Genomic DNA, 16,255 nt, shown 5'->3' with positions numbered 1-16,255 from the left:
CTGCAGTTTTATTTAAAGTTAGGTCTAAATAAGCTATGTGAATCTATGAAAATGTTGTTAGGACAGTTTAACACTTGCATATGCAAAATAATTTTTATATAGTTTAGTATACGGAATGCAAAAATATAAAACACCGTGAATATGGATGCCAAGATAGTTAATCCAACTCCATGCAGACTTGACAGAAATTTACTACCCAGAAAAAGTGGCAGTGGCAGGTTTATTGTGCTCTGTGCTAGCACTTATGAGAGTGCCTGAAGTACTGCATATTTTGGGATCATCACTGTATCAGAACACAAACTCACAAAAGGGCTTAGAACAGGTGCTGAATATATGCCTACTAAAGACAAGAATAGAGTATCAGTTCCTATAGTATCACACAGCTGAAGTAGGACCAATGAGTATGCCACAAGACACAAATTCAGGCCAAATGCAAGATCTTTCTGAAACCTAACAAAAAATAAAATAAACTCTAAGGTACACTGAATGAAGAACTCAAATGTCCATTAATTAATGAATAGATAAACACTGTAGTATATCTGATCAATGGAATCATATTTGTATACACACACACACAAGGATGAAATATATATATTACACAACACAGATGAACATTACGCTAGGTGAAAGAAGCCAGACACAAAAGGTCACAATGATGATTCCAGTTATATGAAATATTCAAAATAGGTAACTCCATAGAGACAGAAAGCAGTTAAGTATTTTCTAGGGCTGAAGAGGAGGAGGGAAATGAAGAACAACTGCTTAATGAGTATGTTTTTTTTTCTGAAATTATACATATATTTTGGAGCTAGATAAAAGTGCTAGTTGTACAACACTGTGAATGTACTAAATGCCACTGCACTGTTAACTTTAAAATGGTTAATGTTATGTTATGTGAATTTCACTTCAATAGGAAAAAAGCACGGAAAAAAGTATACGGAAAAAGGCTAGCACCTACTTGGTGATAAGAAAGCTGTTTTTCAGTCAGCATTTTTACTGCTATGATCCAAAATATCTGACAACCACAACTTAGAGGAAGGAAGATTTATTTGCTCACCATTCGGGAGATTTCAGAGGTTGCAGTCCCATGTTAAGCTTGATGAAGTCTAAAGAGCTCAGGGAAGGGACGTGGGGAGCAAAGAAGAAAGCAAGCATGCTGCTCTCAAGTCATGGAGGCAGGGAGTAGAGAGAAAAGGGAGTCCATGGACATAGTTATTGTTCCCAAAGACTAACCTCTAGTGACTCACCTCCTTCCATTACACCCTAACCTGTCTACATTCACCAAATAAATCCACTGATCCATTAATGAGTTTATCCACTGATGAGGTTAAACCCTCATAATCCAATCACTTTATCTGAATATTGTTGCATTAGTACATGAGCTCTTCTAGGGGATATTCTATACTTAAACCATAATGAGCCATATACATGCTCATTATATAATCTTGCATCAAACAAGAATATCAAGACTACAAAAAATTCTAAAGATCTTTTGTAGTCAACCCTTCCTTCCTTCCTTCCTTCCTTCCTTTCTTTCTTTCTTTCTTTCTTTTTTGGTTGTACTGGGGTTCCTGGAAGCCCTTCTACTTCCAGGCTACACTCCCAGACATATTTTATATTTTTTATTTGGAAACAGGGTCTCTTAAGCCAGTGCGGCTGGCTTTGAACCTGCTCGATCCTCCTGTCTCTGCCTCCCAAGTGCGGGGATTACAAGCGTGCGCCACTATGTCCGGCTCAACCCCCTTTTCCTACTGGAGAAATATCAATAACTATGTTCAGACCTTTGAGACTTACCATCATAGTTCTAAGGGTTCTTTTCTTGCACAATTCATGCTTACTACCTTAAGAGACCACAATTATTTTCATGTATTTTAAATTTACATTTATTGGTACATTGTAATTCAAGTGATAAGAACATACATGCTCACGGTACTTGATGTGTTTCCCTTGAGATCCCGCTCTACTCCCTGTACATATTAGTGAGACTGGTAGTGATACCTTCATATACAAACATAATATTATTTGAACTATTTCCTTCAAAAAAAATCTCCTCCCCCCTCACCCTGTCTCCTCACACTATTCTATTGATCTTTCTCTTCATTTATCTCAAGTTCCTTTTGCTTCCTATTTTCTATCTACAATATACGAGAGAAGTATACAATCCTTGACCTTCAGAGACTGGCAGATATCATTTAAACATGTTATTTTCTAGTTTTACCCACTTTCGTACAAATGACATGATTTTATTATTCTTTATGGCTGAGTAAAATTCCACTGCATCTATGTATCACATTTTTTGCCCATTCATCTGTTGAAGGACACCAAGCTTGGTTCTACAATTTGGCTACTGTGAATTATTCTGCTATAAACATGGACATGCATATAGCACTATAGTATTCAGACTTTAGTTATTTTGGAAAGATACCGTGGAGTGGTAAATCTGGTCATACAGTGATTCTATTCCGACTCTTTTGATGAATCTCCACACTAGTCTCGATAGCTCGGGCAGCATGGCAATATTCTCACCAGCCCTCATCTACTCACCAAACTAATTTGTTTATCCACAGCCACTTTGAAATAATATGATTATTATAAATTAATAATTGCCCACTTCCTTTGAAGAACAAATGATCTATATGGAAAGCTCATTGTAAATGATTTCAGCAATTTTACAATAGAGGATAATGTGAGAAACCCTAGGAATGTCCCAAAGTAGAGATAGAAACTATTTCTCTACTTTCCTCAAAAGTGGCTTTCAAGAAACTTAGTTGAATAAAAACTGAATAACAAACTCCACCATAACATTCTTGCCCGGGGATTGCTCCAATTCACCAATTAATTATTCCTACTATGACCCATGTAGACATGTTCTCAGCTCCACATCAAGAATGAAAATGTTAATGAGAAAAAGTTTAACTTGGTTCAAAATCTTAATTCTACAGTAAAAGATTAATTTTGGGAAAAACTATAATAAAGAATCCTCTGTGGTTCATTTCATATTTGTGTTTCATATACATATTTGGCCACAATAAAAAGCCCAAAATTGGCCAGGCATGGTGGCGCACGCTTAGGAGGCTGAGACAGGAGGATCACACAGGTTCAAAGCCAGCCTCAGCTATTTAGTGAGGCTCTCAGCAACTTAGTGAGACCCTGTTTCCAAATAAAATATAAAATAGGTCTGGAAGTATAGCCCAGAGGTAGAAAGCCTCTGGGTTCTACCCCCAGTACCACCAAAAAAAAAAAAAAAAAAAAAAAAAAAAAGCTCCAAACCATGTCATTTAAAGAAAGATAAAATAAAATATTTATTGTCTAACTTGGATAACTCTTAGCTCTATCGCCATTAAAGTTATTTCCTGTGTAGCAGAAAATACTCAAAATATTTTTAATAAGCACTAGCTTGTTTACTGTTAAATTCCCACAAGCCTAAAACATTTAACTAATATAGATTTTTTTTTTGGTAAATATCGGAGAAGAGACAAGAGACATGTTGAAAACTCTGGGAACAAAACTAACTAGTTTTATTCTTATAACACTGGCGATATGAGCCAGGAGAGCTTTCATATTCCAAGTCAATCCCAGAAACTGCTCTAGTCAACTGCAACCCAGGGCTAAAGGAGAATGAATGTATTATGTTTGAATGAGACAGGCACGTTGAGAGGCTAATGCTTTACCATCATAAACTTGAAAAACATATTTAAAGACCCCAATAGTCTAGTATTAGAAATATATGGTGTTTTTTTTACAGACATTTATGAATGCCTATTGTTTCCCATATACAATCTAGATAATGTTAAGCTAACTTAGTAAGAAAATGCCCTGTTCATCTGATATGCCTGCAGTACCTAGCGGAGTACCTAGGGTGTGGTAGGTGTTTAATAAATAACTATTAAATAAAAGTAAAGTATGACTGAGACCCAGTAACGGAGATATTAAGAAACAGATGAAGCTGGGTGTGGTGGCACATGCCTGGAATCCCAGTACTTAGGAGGCTGACACAGTAAGCTTGCAGGTTTGAGGGTGCACTCAGCAACTCAGTGCAACCCTATTTCAAAAGGGGGAAAAAAAAGGTCTGAGGGTGTAGACTGGGTTCAATCACCAGTTCCAGAAAAGAAACAGATGAACATAATCTTCTAAAATAGATACTTTGGGAAGCTCCTATTGTAATAATTGCAATGATCTTGGCCATTGTACAACTACTTTTGAAGTTTTTCTGGAACTACCTCTGGAAAAATGTTTATTTTTCCTCATACCAGCAACCTCACCAAAGAGAATTAAAAAATTCACTCTTCACTAACAACTGAAATGGAGTAGAGAAGAGTGGGCTGAATACCACTGTCAAAGTCTCCAGGGGAAATGGTGAAGGACAGCATCACCAGGCGGCTCTGAAACTGACTTATTTCAGAGGGTCATGTCCTCAACAACAAATCTATGAAATTTTCTCCCTAGAAAGAGTAAATGATAATCCTGGTAAACATCTGTTTAAAATGCCAGTTTTTCTTATCCTCTGAAGACAAGGCTATGAATTTTTTTAAAAAGTCACTTTGAAATACTTGTGTTATTTTACTCATTAAAAAAGAAAAATAAATTATAAGTTGACTGACATATTACATCACTACCAGCAATATCATTAATGTTTATCAGAAGCTTAATGATCTAGCAATAATATATTTTCCTTTTCTCACCAAAAATGAAATCAGAAAACTGGATGACTTTGTAAGAAGTCATCCAATTTTCACTGAACTCAACTGGATGAGTTAGACACTTAAAAAGTCTCAAAAGCAGCATCAGTTCATGAAACAAGGTGATTCCCCTAGAGCCTACAACCGGATTGATGAATCACATTAAATATATACACTCTGGTTCTCTTTGCTCCTGCTGATGCAAGTCTTAAAATAAGGCAAAAAACATTTCATATTTATCAAATTAGTTAAAAATTAACATTAATATTCAAATACTATGATAAAACGGGTCTACTACTGAAGTACTGGCATTATGGTATATATTGGAATAACCTATTAGGAAAACAGTTTTGCTTTATTGTGCTTAGGCACTTTGATATGTATTATTGATAAGAATTCATCCTAAAGAAATATTTCAAATACATAAAAAATCATTTAAGCAGAAAAATATTTATCACAAATCCTCCAGTAATGAAATACTGAAAAGTAGCTGAAAATGTCCTGTGGGATGGATGGTTAAATTGTGTTTAAGACTTCTGGTACTGAAAATGAAGAGGTAACATAACAGAGAAATGCTTGAACAAAAACAAAAAAATATGAAAGCATTTTTCCATTAGGACTGCAACCACTAAAAATACAAATGAATATATCAAAGAAGAAGAGAAAAAACAATGCTATTGTTTAGCATTCCTGAAATTTTTTTTTGTATTGGGGATTAAACTCAGGACAATTCTGCCTCTGAGCTAAAACTCCAGCCCTATTTTATTTTTTATTTTGAAAACAGGTCTCACTAAGTTGCTGAGGCCAGCCATGAGTCTGTGATCCTTCTGTATCAGCTTCCCAAGTACTGGGATTACAAATGTTCTACCACTCCCAAGCACTTTAAAAAAAATTTATATCCTTGTCTTCAGAGGATAAGAAAAACTGGCATTTTAAACAGATGTTTACCACGATTATCATTTACTCTTTCTAGGGAGAAAGTTTCATAGATTTGTTGTTGAGGACATGACCCTCTGAAATAAGTCAGTTTCAGAGCCGCCTGGAGATGCTGTCCTTCACTGTCCTTTGTTTTTTTTTTTTTTTTTTTTTTTTGGTGGTACTGGGGTTCCTGGAAACCCTTCTACCTCTGGGTACACTCCCAGACCTATTTTATACTTTTATTTGGAAACAGGGTCTCTTAAGCCAGCACGGCTGGCTTCCAACCTGCGCAATCCTCTCGTCTCTGCCTCCCAAGCGCGGGGATTAAAAGTGTGCGCCACCATGCCCAGCACATTTCTGACTTTTTAAACAATTTTTGTAAAATAATAATATGTGATGGAGAGACAATTTTTTGTTTTCTCTCATGTTGTTGGGAGAACTGGCTATCCATATGTAGAAAAATGGAACTAAACCCTAACCTACTGCCCTGCACAAAAGCAACTCTAGATGGTTCAAAGACCTAAAAATTAGACCAGAAACCTTGAAACTGCTAGAAAAGGGTAAAGGACCAACACACTAGCATATAGGTACAGGCAGAACCTTCCACATAAGACCCCACAACGCAGAAAATTAAAACAAAAATTAATGAACAAGCACTAAATTTAAAAAGCTTCTTTGCAACAACAACAACAACAAACCATCAAGGTTCTAGTGAAAGCCTACAGAATGGGAGATCTTCACCATCTACCCACTAGACAAAGGTCCAATATTTAGAATATACAAAGAACTTAAAAAAAGCTTAACACTAAAAAACAAAATAACACCATTTAAAAATGAGCAACCATACGCCGGGCGTGGTGGCGCACGCTTGTAATCCCCGCGCTTGGGAGGCGGAGACAGGAGGATCGTGCAGGTTCGAAGCTAGCCCCGCGTGCTGGCTTAGGAGACCCTGTTTCCAAATAAAAATGCAAAAATAGGTCTGGGAGTGTAGCCCGGAGGTAGAAGGGCTTCCAGGAACCCCAGTACCACCAAAAAAAAAAAAAAATGAGCAGCCAAGCAAACTGAATAGACACTTTTCTTTTTGTGGTACTGGAGATGGAACCCAAGAGCTTTCTACCTCGGGACTACACTCCCAGACCTATTTTATAATTTATTTGGAAACAAGTCTCACTAAGTTGCTGAGGCTGGCTTCCAACCTATGCAATCCTCCTGTCTCAGCCTCCCAGGTACTGGGATTAAAAGTGTGCACCACTGCCAGGCGTGGTGGCGCACGCTTGTAATCCCCACGCTTGAGAGGCAGAGACAGGAGAATCTTGCAGGTTCAAAGGAAGCCTCGCTGGCTTAAGAGACCCTGTTTCCAAATGAAAATATAAAATAGGTCTGGGAGTGTAGCCCAGAGGTAGAAGGGTTTCCAGAAACCCCAGTACCACTCTCCCCCCAAAAAAGTGTGCACCACTATGCCCAGTGAACAGATATTTTCAAAAGAAGAAATGTAAATGGCCAACAAATATGTGAAAAAATGTTCATTATCTTTAGCAATCAGAGAAATGCAAATCAAAATTACATTGAGATTCCATCTCACACCAGTTAGGACGGCAAACATCAAAAACACAAATAATAATAAATGCTAGTGAGGATGTGGGGAATCTGGAACCCTATTACACTGTTGTTGGAACTGCAGACTAGTACAAACCACTTTGGAAATCAGTGTGGAGGTTTCTCAGAAGATTCAGAACGAACTACCATATGATCCAGTGACAGTGTTCTTGGACATCGTTGCAAAGGAAATAAGATCAGAATATTATAATCATATATACATAGCCACGCACACAAGCAGCACAATTTACAACAGCCAAATTACAGAACCAGCCTAGATATCCATCAATGAATAAATGGATCACCGAACTTTGTGACACACAGTAGAATTGTACTCAGCCATAAAGAACAAATTTACACCATTTGTAGGACAATGAGTGAGTACACCCAGTCCAAATAACAAATTGATGTATGTTCTCTCTTATATGTGGAAGCTAAAGACATATTTGACAATAAGCGCAACATCAGACAGACAGAGTAGCAGAAACTCCAGGGGAGTAATGGAGAGTGATTAGGGGAGGGGGCAGTGTCAAAGTCATACAGAATGCTATTCATTATGACAATTCCAATCTCAAAGACTTGCCAGGCGAGTTGGGGGGATAGCCGGTCAGAAGGACAAGAGTGTGTGCATGTATTTTTTGACACTGTACCCCAATATGATATAAAATTACAATGTACCCAATAAAATAATATTATCTTAAAAGGCCATAAAAATTTTTAAACTGAATATTAATAGTCTTTGCACCAATCATTTTTAGTGAAACTATTTCAAGTCAAAACTTGGTTAAAAGTCAGTCTGGTGGCACACACTTGTAATCCCAGCACTTGGGAGGCTGAGACAGGAGGATCACAGGTTCAAGGCCAGCCTCAGCTACTTAATGAGACCCTCCACAACATAGTGAGACCCTGTTTCAAAATAAAGTATAAAAAATAGGGCTGGGGGTGTAGCTTGAGGTAGTTTAATCCCTAATATCAGGAAGAAAAAAACCACAAAAAAAACTTGGTGAAAGAATCATGCCTTTGCATTAAAATATAAGTAAACATCAGGTACCCAAATCGCACCGTCTCACCAAAAACCCTATAAATTTTCATAGATAAACTTCAAAAGTGAAAAATAGCCCTGTATTGGTAAGACAGAGTACACATTATCATATTACAGGTTTTAAGATCTATAGGAAACTTGCTTAATTTGGGCTAGTTCAGCCTTCATTAGATGGTAATTGATCATAAAACCCTGTTTGCTTGGAAGACGCACCAACATTCTTCTCACCAGTTTGGGTCCACGATGCTCAAAGTGGACAACAGAGAGAAGTCACCTTAATTACTAGGGCATTTCCAGACTCTACACGCCCCAGCTGGAAATCACAATAGTAATAAGCCGTATCCCTCAGGTGTATGTATTAGAGTAGAGAAAAAGCCTGAAAACTATTGATGTATGCTGCTACTTATAAACAACATAATCTCACCAAAGGGGAATAAAACAGAAAATAAGGTGCAGGATGGAGGGGGAGAATCTTCTGGCTTTTACAAAAGGACCTTCCTTCCTTCCTTTCTTACAGTACTAGGATGGTAGAATACCAGGGGCATTCTACCTCCGAGCTACACCCTCACCCCTATTTTCTATTCTTTATTTTGAAACAGGGTCTCACTGGGTTGCAAAGGGCCTCACCAAGTAACTGAGGTTGTATGCAAACTGTGAGCCTCCTGTCTCAGCCTCCCAAATGCCATCTGTAGTAGCAGGATATCCCCAAAGGACAAATATACAGTGTCTACTACCCAAGGGATGGGCAAGCAGCTCTCCACCCCCCTCCTGAAAAGTTTTTTAGTATTTAGTATTATGAGACTGTTACCTCTGGTCTAAGTATAGCTTTCATGCAAGCTGGACAAAGTGGTCCATTTCTGGAAAACTGAAGGGGAAGACGCCGAATTCGATTGCGACACGCTGCCTCCTCACACATCAACCAGCCCTGAAGAAACAAAAGAGAAAAAATAATCTCAGTCTTATCATCATTATCAATAAATATAATCTTCCATTATCAAGGTAACAAATTATTGTATTGAAACTTAGAGATTCTGAAATAGTCCAGTTACCTTTCTCTCTAAACTTCTCATATTTATGTCCTAAACCCATTATCAAGAGTGTAAGACTTAAAAACAAATGACCTTTCCAACAGCAGAGTGACCACTGCCCAGTTATTTAATCACTATGCTCACTTTTCTTGTTTTTTTTTGTTTTTTTTTTTTTTTTTTTTAGTACTAGGGATGGAACCCAGGGACATTCTACCTCTGAATGGTGTACCCCCAGTCCTATTTTTATTTTTATTTGCAGTACTGGGGATGGAACCCAGAGGCATTCTACCTCCGAGTTACACCCTCAGCCTTATTTTTTAGTCTTTTATTTTTAAACAGGGTCTCACTGAGTTGCAAAGGGCCCCACCAAGTAGCTGAGGCTGTCTACGAACCTCGATCCTCCTGTCTCAGCCTGCCAAATGTTGGGATTACAAGCGTGCGCCACCACTCCCGGCTCACTTTTCTTCTTTATAAAATGGGTTCAACAACAGCATGCACCTTACAGGATTGTTGTAATGATATAATACATTTAAAGTGAATAAAATATCCTTAGCATAAAAGAAATCTAATAAATGCAAATAATTATTTCATTTTAAATTAAAACAGTTTATTCTCTATGTGTTCTCCGGAGGCTTAAAACTGGTTGCCATATTTCAGGGACAAATTCAAATGACCAATATTTTCCAAAGGCTTGAAATAGCCAGCGCCCCTTCTTTGTCCTTCAGAATTCTCTTCACCCTTCCTTCTTCAAATACTCACTCTTTCTTCCTGATCTTGTTTGAATTTTCTCATAGTAATGTGATATAATGTCTATTACCTTGAGTCAGAATAATGTTTATTATAAAAATAAAGGAAAAACAAGGAAGTCACGTGTCATAAATGGTTTTGTATGAAGAGTTGAGCACCAGCGTCTGTGGGCTTTGATGTTGCATGTATTGCTAGAGGTACAGTAAATAGAGGGGAAGTGTAGAGTAGGGTGAGGTTCTAGGGTACAAAGGTCAACAAGGCATGTTCCTTTGTCTCATGGCACCTCCATCTGTGGGGCCACAAGCAAAGACCTGACTATCCGTAAACCTTGCAGCATTTTGAGAGATAAGAATGTCCGAACCTGAAGAATGAGTGGATGTTGGGTAGATAGTGAAGGGAGGAAAAACAACACAGGAGAAAGAACATATGTCAATGAATATAAGCCAGGAAGAGCTACTCGCTATGATCAGCAACACATATAATCCCACTCCCTATTTCTAGCTTGAGCAGCTCGTCCTTCCCACTCGGTAAGAGTGGTATATATGTGAGTGTTGCTTGATTATGTTAGGCCTTTGGTCTGCCACACGGTCATTTCCATGTGGGGTTAATCCAAAACTGAGGGAAGCCCTACTCACTGCTGTGCTACTTGACTTCATTTTTTGACTAAGCTCTTCTTGGAGGAAACTATTTCCAAACTCAAGGGAAAGCACCAAGATCAATTCCAGCTCCATTGGAGATTTTCACACAAAGTGCATTGTAGAACTTTAGAATAATATTAAATTAAAAATCCCCGCTACCTTTAAAAACCATAAAATGAATCGAGTCAATAGATTTATAGGGAGCTGTATTCCTACCTTCGTTGAATAGGGTGAACTCCTAAAATCGAACTTGAGCTTTTCAGGTGGACAGTCTCAATGAGTCTTTATGAAACTTCCAATATCTGCCCAGAATTATGTTAAATGTTGAGGAGAATAGACAAAAGGGAGCCAGACACAGAATTTCAGGAAATTATAATATAAATAGGAAAGCGTGGTCCACACACACATGACTAAAAAGATATTCTGTACTGCTAAGCATTCATAATTGGCACCACACTACTTGGTACTAAGTATAAAGGCCAAACAATACAGAGAAGGGATAGTCATGTCTGAGACAAATTACTACAACCACAATTAAAGACCATGAATCACAACAAAGAATCAATTGTTCTGAAGTCTCAGACAACTGTTCCTTCCAATTCCGAGGGCTTATTAACCACGTTATTTTTATTTGAAGAGACATTTATATTTATGTTATAATATTCCTAAAACTCAGGTGTATTTACAATGACATGTACAATTTAATGATATATTTATGCTTCCTTGAAAAAAGCACTCTTTCAAGAGTGCAGCTCACACCTGGCCCCTTTCAATTAAAGATACAGGGGCTACAGTACAGGGGTTCAGAAGTAGGACGCACACCGAGCATATGTAAGGTTCCTATCATCTCCTTTTTCTTACCAAAACATATCAGCATCACAGAAAAAGAAGAAACAAGATAGTTTAGTTTAACCTTTTTAAGCATTGAGAATAAAGCAGGATACAGAATTGTCAGCAGCAACAGGTATTATGTTTTAAATGTAGCTTATGAACATCAAAGGTGAGATTAGTTGTTGCTGAAGTACCCATACGGATATATTAATAAAGAAAACAGTAAGGTTCAAGCAAACTAAATATAAAAAAGTGCAGGAGTGGACTACTCCTTTATCATTCATTTGTTTGTTACATTATATTTGATATCTGAGGCTTTATATGCTTTAGAATATGCAATCAGTTAACACTGCCAACAGCAGGTGTAATTCATGCAATTTTAAACAAGAGAAAAGTTAGTCAAGCAGACAGGTAACAACTATCGTGTTTTGAGACAAAAAATTATTAAGTACCAGAATTCAACTTGGAGGTTAAAATTATTTTTTAATTTTTAAAATACAATGTTCAAAAAGCTAAACCTCTTTTCAGGTGTTTTTGAAACTTGATTCCATCAATTTATGACAACCTCATGACTCACTGGGTGAGCTGCCAACAAAGGAGATGCTAAATTGTCATTTCACCTGTTTTCAAAAGCAAACACCTAACTCTATCTCTGACAGAGTTACTAACTAAATGTCCTCTCAAATCATATAGAAAACAGATAATATAATTTGTCTAGACTTCCTACCAGTTATAATTAACATTAAAGAGGTCTTTTTTTCTTTATCACCTTTCTATTCAGTGCTTATTTGGGTTTGTTTGTACTTACTATCTGTTAATCTCCCTTTACAAATGACAACAATAACTAGTGCTATTATGCATGGAAATTAAACATGCTGATAACTGTGTGAAGGGAACTGGGGCTGAAAAAAAATATTAGAAGCCTGTAACTCTTTATACATCTCTTGTTTTATTTTGATAATTAAGCTTTTGGCCATGATGTATTTTAAGCAAAACACTTCTATGGGGGTAAATAGATTCTAATCATATTTAATATATGCTTTCTTTCAATTCAATTCTGCCTAGCACATTTCAGTTAACCCTTTGTTTCCTCAGAAATTTTAAGTGACTATGATAAATCTAACTTCCATGAAACATTTGTTATTAAATACAACTATGCCAGGTCTTTGAATATTTCACGACAGGCAAATTTTACATTAGAAGATCTTACAATGAATGTTGCCTCTTGAGGGGGACAGAAACAAAGCAAATGAAAATACTATTATATAAACTAAATGATTACTTACAAAGATGAAATTACATTTATTTTCACTTTCCATTTTGGGGGAAAATGTAAAGCCCGAGGCTATGATGATGAGTCAATAAAAAAAAAATTTAAAAAAATACTAACTTCCTTGGGAGCTCAACTTATAAAAATGTCTGGGTTTTAATAAAAACCTCTGGAATTACACTGAAAGGATGCCTGCTATCTGAACATGTCATTTTATTATGCAATGCCGCATACAAATTGTTATAACCAACAGGAATAAGGTCATTAGGTTTTCAGTGGCCTAGCTTAACCAGGTTTATAAGCAGAAGGTTCAAAAGAGGTGAAACCAGCCTGTCCAATAGCAAAACAAACATTTACCAAAACATGCAAAGCTCTATCACCTGTTGCTTTAATCTCAGCATCACTAATTCCTTAAAATCATTGTGTATGAAATTGTGTCAAATACTGATTGGTTTTGATTACTAAATTATATTTCTGAGGCCTCAACTAAAATGGTTTCTGTCTGCACATGCTAAAAAGGGATCGATTTCCACTTGTAACTGAGGCGTTCCTGGTAGTTGCACCTTAAACACAAGCTGTGACTCATTTGTGTACATTTGTTGTTTGAAAAAGATGCACACACATGAAAAACCAACCAGATCTGAAAATGTGGTATACAGGAGGGCCTCAAAAATATCTTTGGAATAAAAGAATAGATAAAAAGCAATAAAATAAAAATACAGAAGAATAATTTTATGAAAATAGAGCCTAAATTTAGAGGAAAAATATTCACAGTAGTTCTCATACTGTGGTGTCAAATCCACGGTGAGTCTTTCTCCCACTCCTACTCAGTCACCAATGTTGCCCGTTGGCCTTTCCTCTGCAGTCTCACTACCACCAACCTCACCAAGCCTAGACCTTAAAGCTATTCTTCTGCAGTATTCTTATCCTTGGCTCCTTGACCCTGTTCTCTCTTGTGCATAATGCCAAGAGTAGCCAAATACTGTTTCCCAGAGTTCCCCATCCCATCCTCCCATCATACACCTTCCACAAACAATGAAGAACAAACTCGGTATAGCGATCACATTTTACAACCTCATCCTGCTCCCCTTCCTCATCTTTCTCAACACACTCTTTGCCCCATCGGATTGATTTTGTCACTCTCTTACTCCATTTTGCCTATCTTCACCTTCCTATTACTCACGCCACAGAATCTCTGTTGAAAATGCCCAGTCCTTATTTGCCAGGACTATTCTTCTTCTGTGAAAATTTCCCAACCCACAGAGACCCCCCCTTCGATCCAGCCCGACACTGAGCACAGATTGCTGTGTACTCTCCCGTATCCATCTTATTTTACCATCTTATGCCCCTAACTGGTCAGTCCCTGGGAAACAATGTGCTTTGGGTTTGCTGGAGCCCTGCCTAGTCTCTAGTACAAAGGTTCACACTCCATGAAGAATACAAAACTAGGGGTTATAATAAAAATGCAGCTGCATTTATTAGTGGGTAATTTTCTCTCAGTCAACAAACCCATTGAACCTCTCGGCCTCAGTTTCCTCATCTATAAAACAGAAGGTAATACAGCTGATGATGCACTATTAAAAGTGCACAGTTTTAACAAGAGCCCGTCTCGTTCCAGAGGATTGTATTACAAAATGGAAAACTACAATGGTAAGAATAAGTAAAGCTGTTTCTCAGTATAACTGTAAAATATTACCAGTGTATAGTCAACAATTTTTCCCAAGTTTTTCCTGATAGAACTATACTTGATTGGAATTTAGAGATGGCAGAGTAAGTGGGGAGAGAAGAGGAAGTGGTCTTTGCTTATTGTAGGATTCACAGAGGTTTTCAGAAGACAGAACAGTCCCGCCGTGACGTATGATTTAGTCCGAACCATAATGGCTCTCCAGGAGTGCAGGGGCAGAGTCACAGGGCAAGGTCTGCCAGCATGTGTGCTCTTTAGAATTCATCATATCATTATTACTTTTTGTTAATGCCCATTAACTAACTCCCCTCTCTCCAAACTATAATGCACTCTGAGAATATCAGACTCTCTTTTCACCCAAAAGCAGTTATAAATGTTCTGGGGTTCCCTTGCAGGCACATTTTTCTGTCACAGAATTATCCCCAGTATAAAAAAAAAATGGGTCTTCTTATAGATAGTGCACAGTATGGGCCCACAGCTGCTTTTGAAGAATGACATGTTGTGATTTGGGATTTCCAGAAATATCAAAAAACAAATTGCTTTCTGACCCACATTTGCACCCAAAACTGGGAGAAAATTTCCCTAAGATCTCCAGGGGAAGTTTTAACGGGAACATAATTTTGCTTTTAAAGTTCAATCTTTTACACTGCAGCATGCTGGCATGTCAAAGAGTGATTATTAAGTCTCAGAGAGGTGCCAGGGTAGGAGATGAAAGAGCAAATCAGGAAAAATAAATATATAAACTAACTATGCACCAAAGTTAATACAAAATATTTTAAAATTATCAAACAAAGCCGAAGTGGAAAGTGCCTTGTTGGTCAATGTAAGAATTTTAAATATTATTAAAATTGATTTTTTAAGTTAGGTATCTCTTTAAATGAGCAGTCATATGTCATTTCATCCAAGTTATTTGAAACTTATTGATCTTATCATTTGCGCAAGGACCAGACTCTGCCATCAGTTTGCTGAAAGGATAATGGAGCACTCTGAAACTGTTATGATAGGTTAGATGCAAACAGCGGTCCTCATTTAAACACATAGAATAGCACTAGAAGTGGACAAATTCCAACCTCGGCAATGGTGTACTACATGACAAATTAGCAACTTGGTCTGCTTTGCTTCACATCAAATCCAATACCATAGCCTTGCTATTTTAATTTGCAATCAGAGCTTGAGCATCAGAAGATGTACCTGAGGTACATTAAAGAGCCCCATGCAAGCCATCTTCTCTTGCTAAACTGTGAGCACAGAAAGCCAACAATTACCAGCAATTGTATTTTACCACTGTATGACAATACTAGAATAGTTAAAATTGTCTCCATGCAAGCAACCAGGGAAAATATACTTAAAATGACTTTATATGGAAAATCACATTTTGGGGGAAAAAGTTCAATGGAGGACATGCATCTTTCTGTATGGACAGCTAAAAACCTCCCTCAGTGTATCCAAGCCTATTCTATAAAATACTCTCCCTATTCATCCAACTCAAAAGCAAGCTACATTCTTAGGCGATAATAGGTCACAACTAAGTACACAGTACCTTGCTTCAGGAATAATTTTGCTTTGTCTGTCAACTGCCAACAAAGCACAAAGAGCTCATGCAACCCAGCCATGTACTGTGGATGTTAGAGATCTAACAAAATACAAATAATAAGAATACAAGATCTCATAGCCACCCTGCCTTCACTTTATATGAGAAACTGAAAGCATTTTCCTCTCCACATTCCATTCATCTCTATTGTATTACAAATCTTTTCATAAAAGACTTTTTTCCCTATGTGAAGCTCCAAGTGACTTGGGGATGTAATATTCCAACCGCGAT

General features: G+C 37.4%; 1 protein-coding gene across 3 annotated transcripts in view; it reads right to left on the bottom strand.

Moving 5' to 3' along the window:
• Positions 1-16,255, bottom strand: part of POLA1 (DNA polymerase alpha 1, catalytic subunit) — a gene marked incomplete at both ends in the record, with an annotated part of 345,550 nt that overhangs the window by 113,205 nt on the left and 216,090 nt on the right. For all 3 annotated transcript variants that reach the window (XM_080718511.1, XM_080718513.1, XM_080718512.1), the window contains one exon: positions 9,044-9,160. In XM_080718511.1, the coding sequence (XP_080574637.1) occupies positions 9,044-9,160 (117 nt within the window). The remainder of the gene's footprint in view (positions 1-9,043; positions 9,161-16,255) is intronic.

Source organism: Muscardinus avellanarius, assembly GCF_963383645.1.
Source record: "Muscardinus avellanarius genome assembly, chromosome: X".
Taxonomy (NCBI): Eukaryota; Metazoa; Chordata; class Mammalia; order Rodentia; family Gliridae; genus Muscardinus; species Muscardinus avellanarius.
Note: the sequence above shows the minus strand (reverse complement) of the source record. Positions and strands in the feature narration are given on the sequence as shown.